Source organism: Diabrotica undecimpunctata, chromosome 3 (genome assembly GCF_040954645.1).
Source record: "Diabrotica undecimpunctata isolate CICGRU chromosome 3, icDiaUnde3, whole genome shotgun sequence".
Classification (NCBI taxonomy): Eukaryota; Metazoa; Arthropoda; class Insecta; order Coleoptera; family Chrysomelidae; genus Diabrotica; species Diabrotica undecimpunctata.
The window spans coordinates 102,167,310-102,176,210 of NC_092805.1; the positions used below are offsets into that span (position 1 = coordinate 102,167,310).

General features: G+C 33.2%; 1 protein-coding gene across 1 annotated transcript; it reads left to right on the forward strand.

Moving 5' to 3' along the window:
* The first annotated feature begins 2,024 nt into the window (after positions 1 to 2,024).
* On the forward strand, positions 2,025 to 8,602 carry LOC140435937 (uncharacterized). The gene is made up of 3 exons (XM_072524647.1): positions 2,025 to 2,125; positions 5,552 to 5,795; positions 8,101 to 8,602. The coding sequence occupies exons 1-3, from the start codon at positions 2,120 to 2,122 to the stop codon at positions 8,505 to 8,507; spliced, it is 657 nt and encodes a 218-aa protein (XP_072380748.1). The 5' UTR covers positions 2,025 to 2,119; the 3' UTR covers positions 8,508 to 8,602.
* Positions 8,603 to 8,901: the final 299 nt, after the last annotated feature.

Sequence of the window (8,901 nt, forward strand, 5' to 3'; positions counted from 1 at the left end):
TAAGGTTAGATTTGTAGCATAAGTATTATGAAACAAGACACATATGTGTTGGTCAATACCTGTGCTCTAGTTTCTAATTGCCCTAATAAAAATGGGTAAACAATTTACGTAATGAATAATAAGTATTTTTTTGGGATTTTTTATGAATTAAATAATTATATCAATATCCTACCACATTGCCAAGGAATACTACTACGACCAATCCAACGTTCAGAAAAGTTGTATTTAAGTATGTTATTATTGACCTAGCATTAAAACTTAAAATTGTTCATTAAACATTGTTAAAATAAACGCTTTTTCATAATAAACGACTTGATTGACCAGATTTTATTCTCAAAAAAGAAAAATTAGAAAATTCCAAAATATTCGATATTTGTTTTCATGAGTGTAGTTATGGTATAAGAAAATAATATGTAATGTATTGTTTATGTAATGTTTATTTACGGACTTGCCATTTTTTTACAAATCAACTTAAATTTAGCTTAAACTATTAAACACAATGTGATTACATAAAAAGGTATTTTCGATCTTATTCTTAATAGTACTTAGTGATAAATGAAAAAAATCATTACTATTAAATTTATTTGCATTTCTACACATTCTCTGTAAGGGTTTATTTACAGTATAAGTTCGATTATGAAATTCTAAATAAAATAAGTCTTGGGATCTGGTGTATCTACAGGGAGTACCTACGGAAGTAAACCTTTTCCAAAAGAGCACTAGCATCAATGCCTCCTCGTATTAATTTATGTAAAAATGCTATATCTAGCAATATTCGCCTTTCTTCAAAAGTTGGCAATTTAAGTAAAGATTTCAAAACAATGTATTCAATTTCATTTACAGGTATTCCCAATTTAAAAGCAATAAATCTTAAGAACTTTTTCTGTACTCTTTTTAATAGATCTTTGTAGCATTTATAATAAGGAGACCAAATATTGCTACCATATTCCAAAACCGATCTAATAAGAGAACAGTAGATACTTTTGAGACAATAAATATTATCAAATTCAGACCTAAAAGTTTCATGGATCTATTAGAAATGTAAGAAAAGTGGTACCTGAAGCTTACTTTAGGGTCAAAAATTACCTAATAAGATCCTTAAATGTTGTGATTACCTCTAAAATATTCGGTCCAATATGGTATTAAAATGAAATCGAATGTTTGTTTCTAAAAAATCGCATTACCTTACTTTGATTGATTTATGTTCAAATTCAAAGCATTTAAGTAAGACCGATCCAATAAACTACTTAAATCAGTCTGTAATAAACTACAATCATTGGAATTTTTTATGACTCTATAAATTTTTAGATCATCAGTATAGATAAGAATATTACTATGATAAAAACAATTTTTTATATCATTAAAAAGCAGAGGAGATAAATGTCCACCCAGTGGAACACCAGAGGTTACATTGTTAGTAGATGACAAAAATTGGTTAATTTTTACAACTTGAGTTCTATCTGTGAGATAGCTCATCATCCAGCCTAATAATCTTCCATGTAAACTGGTCATACCTTTCAAGAGCATCCAACAAAAATTCTTGTAAAACTAAAAGTTTGGTAGATTATATAGGATAATAAGATAAAATGATAACACATCAAACGTAAAAGAAATCAATCGGACAAAAATAACAATATTAATGTTCCCTATATTTGAATTAAAATTCTATGTAATTATTCCTATTTATTAAAAATTATTCTTTTTATTCGATTTGATATATTACCTGAAATTACTATCTATATATTACTGTCACAAACTCAATTTGTACACTTTCTGCGATGTCCATGATCTATCAAAAATGCATATCGGAATCCGCAAGAGCTTCACAAGAACAATCATAGAAATATTCACCCGTACTGGATTCTCTGTGTCTCTGACCTTGCCCAACCTAATGGCGAGTGATCTGATTCGCAAGTGGTATTAAAAAATGAAATTAAAATGTTGTAAGCCCATCCTTAATAATTTCGGAAGATGCAAAAGAAGGCATTCGATGATGATTTTCATGTTTAATGGCTTTGGTATATATAAAAGCGCACTGGTCATTTCAATCAGTGTCATTTGATCGGCTATTTAGACTTAGTGTAGTTGGTTAGGGGTCTAGTGAATTATTTTAAGTAACATGAAGGTAAATATTATTTTTGAATTTTTTTTTGAAAATTAAATTATATTTTTCTTACGTTTAAACAATATTACTTTTCATGATTGTATAAAATTTTGTCTTTTTTAGATACTTTATAATTTATATATTTCCTGCACCTATGTTAATCTAACATTGTTGCAGCATATCATGTTTGTGATCTATGTATTGTAATCTGGTTATACTATCTATCCCGTTTTTCTCGGCAGCTCGGCAATAAGTGAGTAAAAAGAAGGAACATTAAGAAAAAAAAAATGATTTCCTACTCGTCAGTTGGCTTTGTTTTCGTTTTAACTAATAGTTTTGTCATCTGTCTTTCATTTTAAATTATATTTACGTATGTTATCTCAACTTTAAATTTATTATTCTTTTTACCATTCGGTTGTTGTCTTCCTATTGCTTAAAAATTGACCGAATGTATTGATAAAAAATTTTGTTTTTATTTCACTTTGTATAAAACGTTTCACCACTTTTGAGAATACCTTATACTTTATCATCCCCTTTCTACCTTTTTGTATTTCTACTATCGTGTTGTTACTTCTAGGTGTTGTTTTACTGCTATCTGAGCTAAATTTTCTGGTTTGGAAATTTTGTTTATAAGTGCTAAACCATTTGCAAACTAGAATCGTACGTCATAGTATCTAACTTCTATATATTTAGTTTGTTTATTTGTAAAGTCAAAATAGCACTAGAATAGCTATGTCATCTGCGAGTGTAGCACTAGTGTATGTTTCTATAGTGTACAAGAGTGGACCTAATAGACTGCATTGTAGATATCTAGTTGAAATAGTCTTGTATTTGTATAGAACTTTATTTACATTTCTAAGATATATCGAAAATATGTGGTTTTATATATAGTCTATCTCTGCATGATAGATACATAGATAAATAGATTCAATAAGGTGGATTCTGGCCTATTCCACTGTGACCTTTTCAGATCTATTTTGGTCCTCTAGTCCTAGATTACATTTTTTAACCTGGCGTTTTTAAAAGGTTTAATAACTTCAAGACTGGATCTTCTATGTAGCTCTTTACCGGTGGTTTTTCTTCGCCTAATGTAAACAACGGCATATTTGCCAGGCTGTCAGACTGAGACAAAATGTCGTCTGCTGTTTCTTCTTCTAGGTAACAGAATAGGTCATCATCTGCCGATCCCATCAACTTCACCTATTTAGCTCACAGTGCCCTATAAGCAGACCTACTATGGCTTTGACTGTTTCCTGTCTTTGCTTATTAGGTCTATCATAAATTTTGCCGACTGCTTTATAATTATCTGTTTCGTCTTTCTTTGTTTTTGAAAATTCCTCCACCATTCCAGCGATTTGTGAGCTACCCACTTTCTTGTAGCCGTTATTATTACTGTCTTTGCAACTTCGCGGAAGGGTTTCGGTCCAACAAAAAACATTTATGAGACTTATGTGGCCATTTTATTTGCTTGTTCATTGCCCTTATAACCTGGTGCCCCCAGTACCCAGGCTACCGTAACCTTGCTACGGTCTCCTAGTTTATTTAGGGCACTCAGACAATCAGATACCAGCTTCGATATGACCTCTACAGAATTGAGTGATTTAAGTGCTGCCTTCTTCTTCTTTCTGTGCCTCGCTCGATTATACTGCGTTAGCTATCAAAGTGACTAAACTAATTTTGTTGTCGGCAGCTCGGGAAGTGGATGCAGAATATCTGTTAAAAAATTCTCTCAGGTTTTTAAACCATGACGTTTGTCGTCAACCTGGCCATCTTCGACCTGAAATGAAGTATATTATATCTCTCTGGGTGGGGCATAACTGCCTGTCTGTAAAGATGACAATTTAATGGCGCGTTCTTTTCTGCATTTCTATTTCTACCACGTAATGATGAATTACGATTATTTCCGCCTGAAAAATTGTCACATTCTTAAATAGATTTTCTCCGATATTTTTGAGCCATCAGTGTACCAGGTAGCTTTCGCTTGTATGGATACACCTTCCTTCCAGTCTTCCCTGCCTGTTACAATAATTTAGAATTTATTGTTAAAGCTATATCTCGTAGTTGTTGCAGTTATGAATTGGCCCATTACAATATCTGCTTTTAGCTCCTCGATTAGCTTTCTATTGTCAGCAGTATGCGCATGGATGATGTTTTACTAACTATTTATTAATCTGTGCATTACAGATCTGCTTCGCCCTGTATAAAGATATTAAGTGGTGGTAGACTCAGCAGGACTGCCAACTCCGCTGTAGGAGTTGTTTTTATGTTCCCTGTAATACATACGCATGCTAGTGTTTGTGTATTACTTAGCAGCCTTATTGCTTCCAATTGTTTTGTCTATATACACCACGTCATAAACCTATAGGTTATCATTGGTCTAATAACTCTTATATATCCCCGTAGGGTTGTTTTGGGGTTGAGCCCACAATTGTTACCTCAAACTCTTCTACATCTACCCAAAGACATAGTAGCTTAATGTGTGGTTTTCAGTATGTGAGTATTCCATGTAAGTTTATGATCAAAATATATACGTAGGAATTTTATTTCTTTGGCAAATTAAATCTCTGTTCCTCGCAGCACCAGTAGTCTCATGCCTTGTAATGCTGTCTTTTTTGTGATATTGACGATTTGTGTCTACAGCATTGACTATCAGTATCTTTTATTTACACCAATTATCAACTATATCTAGGGGTAATTGCATTCTCCCAGACATCACCTGGGCAAAGTTGCTCCTGGCGAAGATTGAAATATCGTCAGCGTATTCTAGACAGTAAAAGTCTTTTACGGACAGATTTTTCAAAAGATCATCTATCAAGGTTGCCCAAAGTAGAAGTAACAGAATTACTCCTATGGACAGTCTTCCCCTGGTTTTGTTTTGATAGTTGCTTTACCTAGAGTGGATTTTACTATACTATTTTCCATCTGCATATTACTGCAGCTGTACCTTGTCTACTCATTGCCTTTATGAAAGAGTTGTAGTAACATTATTAAATGCCCCTTTAATTTAATTTCAGATCTTTTGCCTTGTCTTCTTATGTCTGTATAAAAATTGATTTATTCTGTGGCGTTCGTGTTACTTACTCTTTTGTAATAGAATTGTGAGGCGTTGTAAAGTATCAAGGTTTTGAAACATAATTCTAATTTTTTGTATGTTTTGCTTGTGCCATTTCTATGCAGGTATTTAAAAGTTATTTAGAGATGATTTTATTTAGTAAATCTATATTTAGTTTCTATTCTCTTCTCTTCTTAATTATTGTGATGTTTATTTTTCTATCTATATTAAAATATAGAAACAACACGTACCCTAATATAATTCCTTAGTTGTATTCATAATATTATAATCATACTTTTACTATATATTATTATAATATCTTTTTTGTTGAGATTTTTTAATGATTTGCAGTGTCTTACCATGAATTATATATGTGATTATTATTATTTTTGCAGATACTCTTGGCATTAGCTTTCGTCAAACTCGTAACATGCACACAATTGCATTCGAACTATCTACCTCCTCAACGAAGCTCTTCGTTTTCATCATCCGGATCGTTTGGTAGTAGTCATGCTAGTGCTTATTCTGGAGCAAGCTCCTACTCTGGGTCTTACTCTAATTCAGGACAGCAGATTCCCATTTTGAGACTGGACAATGTTAACGAAGGAGACGGATCATATCACTTCAACTACGAAACAGGTACGAATCAGCTTTATTATTGCTGTTTTGTTTTTCAAGTTTTGATTATTGTTTATCAATTATGTTTTATAACATACAAGACCGATGTAAGATAATTTAATATGTATAGGAAACTGGGATTAATGGCACGACAAAAAAGAATATTATTAAAAATTCATGACATAAAAAATAGTATGTATGGCAGGTTTTAATGCCAAAGGTAGAGAATATACTTTAGGATTGTTATTAATTTTTAACAAAGTCATAAATTGTCTTCCTCCAAGCCACTCCTTTGCATAGCAACATCTTCTTTTTTTTCTTCTTAGCCTTCTGTCGTCCATGTTTGGACATAGGCCTCTCCCAACTCCTTCCATCGGTCTCTATCCCGAGCAACATATTTCCAATTTGTTCCGACTATTCTTTTAATATCATCAACCCATCTTATCTGTGGTTTTCCTCTTGGTCGTTTACTTTCGTAAGGTCTCCAATGTTGTGTTGTAGTGTTCCAACGTTGGTCTTTTTGTCTAGCAGTGTGGCCCGCGAAGCTCCATTTAAGTTTGGCAATTTTTGTTGCCATGTCCTCGACTTGTGCGAGACAATCGACATCACTTGTTTATATTATAATGATCTATCTGATCTCCTGATTTCCTTCTTTCTTTTGAAACATACGTTAATTTTTTCTTTGCCGATTGCTAATTGTTCATTCTTATTACATGTGTAAACTATTGTAATATGGTCTGCATTGGATTATTTGATTTACTAGTTCTCTCATATATGCATGACGTCTTATTTCCTGCAAGATTCTGACCCATAAGTTGCAACTGATTCTACTATTGCATTGCATATAAGACGCTTTGTTTGCATATTTATTCTATTTATCCAGATCCATTAGTCTATTTTCTATAAGTTTCCCAATTGCACTGACATTAATTGTAAATCTTCAAAGATATTTATATCTGAAACAGTTGTTTTCTTTGTCGTCTTTTAAGACTAAATTTTAATGTTCTTTGATACTACTTTGATAGATATTCGGTTTTTGTAATATTCATGGGGAGACCCCATTTTCATGACTGATGTCGTCTTCGTTTCTAAATATCATTTACTTTCTTAATCTCGTAATTTGTCTGCTTATAATTTGTTCTTTTCGTTCTTTTTCCATTTTCAATAAACATAATAGACTACAAGATCATGAGATATTTTTAGTGGGTCATTTGACACAAAAGGAATCACATATAAATCAATACTACAATATATAATAACAACTTTAGAAACTATGCCGCGAATCGGTACTAAAAGCATGGGGGTTTTGCCAAAATGTACGGTGTTGCAAACCATTTTTAATTTATATAACGATCCGAAACTTTGTGTTTAAATGTCCTATTGTGTCAAATTGCCGAAAGTGAGGAAAAAGTTTTCCGCAAATGAAAAAATTTCTCTGCCTCTGGTATCAGTATTTTTGTACAGCATTCGGTCGTAGGTTATTATTTTTGTATTACCTACCTAAGTTATAATCTATCTATCTATACAAGGATTTTTACAGCTATCGCCGCCTTCCTTCTTTCAGCCAACGTCTCCAGTCCTTTCTGTTCTGCCATTCTCCATCTCTAAGGTCTCATCTTTCCATGGCCTCGTCCACTTCATCCCTCCATGATCTTCGGGATCCCTCTTTTCCTCCTTCCTATTAAACGTTTTTCTTCGATGTAGCTGAGTATGTCTTGATCTACTGCCATTCTTCGTTTTATCTCCTCATTTCTGATGCGATCCATTTTTGTCACTCTGCAGCTTCTTCTAATGAACTCAGTTGCTGTGATTTTGGACCTGTTTCGTTTATTTATTACCCAATTCTCTGCTCCATAGGTCATTATACTGCGTACCAAGGTGTTATAAATTTTCTTCTTTGTATTTCTGGTAATCTGTCTATCCCACAGTACCCCGTTCATTTGTTTAATACATGTTCTTGTCTGTGCTAATCTGCTGGTTATCTCTTGCTCGGTGGTTCCATTTTTTGAGAGTATGAATCCTAAATATTTGAATTTTGTCAGTACCTAAGTTATAAATGCCGTACAAATATGTGTGTATTTGGCCAAAAGGTCTCCCCCCTTTAGGTGGTAAGTTTATCTTACCGAAGACTCACTTATACCGATAAGAATTGACGGTAAAGTTTCTAAAGTTGTTATTACATATTGTAGTATTGTTTAATTTGTGATTCATGCTGAGGCAAATGATCCATTAAAAATCTACCATTGGCTTGTATTCTATAAGTAATGTAACGTTAATTTTAAATGTAACGGAAAATACCAAAAAGCTAATACGCTTTATATTTTAGGTAATGGTATCTCAGCCCAAGAACAAGGTGAAGCTAGAGGAGACGGCACCAGAGCTAACGGCGGTTTCTCTTACACATCTCCCGAAGGCCAGCAGATCCATATCAGCTATACTGCCGACGAAAATGGTTTCCATCCTGAAGGAAATGCCATACCCACTCCCCCGCCAATTCCTGAAGCTATCTTAAAATCCATTCAACAAAATCTGGCCGATGAAGCTAGAGGCGTGTCTGATGACGGTTCGTACAGAAGTGACAACTCTGGGCAATATAACGCGGGCGGTGCTGGACAATACAACGCAGGCGGTTCTGGACAATACAACGCAGGCGGTGCTGGAGGATATAGGCAATCTGCACACTTTGGAGGAGGAGGTGCTGCATTTAACAGAGGAGGTGGATACCAATATTAATGAGTGTAAAGCAATGTATATGATTTAGGTTGTGTTCAACTACGTGATATTTAATGTGTTTATTTAATAAAGTGCAATTTTTATTTTTGTAAAAAGGTTTTTGTTTTTTAATACTGTTATAAAAAGGATTGGAGCTTAAACAATGGAAAATAATTAGGTAGATTAAAATTTTTCTTTTTACCGGACAGCTAGACAAAAATAATCATTACAAATATACAAAAGAATAGAAAATGACAAAAGCATCGTTAAACAAATGTTTCCAATTCATATGTTATATTTTGTTATATATAGGTTCCTCAAATCCAAAGTATTTGTATGAATATAAATGCTAAATACCACATTAGCACATCGCAAAAAAGTCTCAAGATAAGTAACAAGATTGAAATTAAAATAC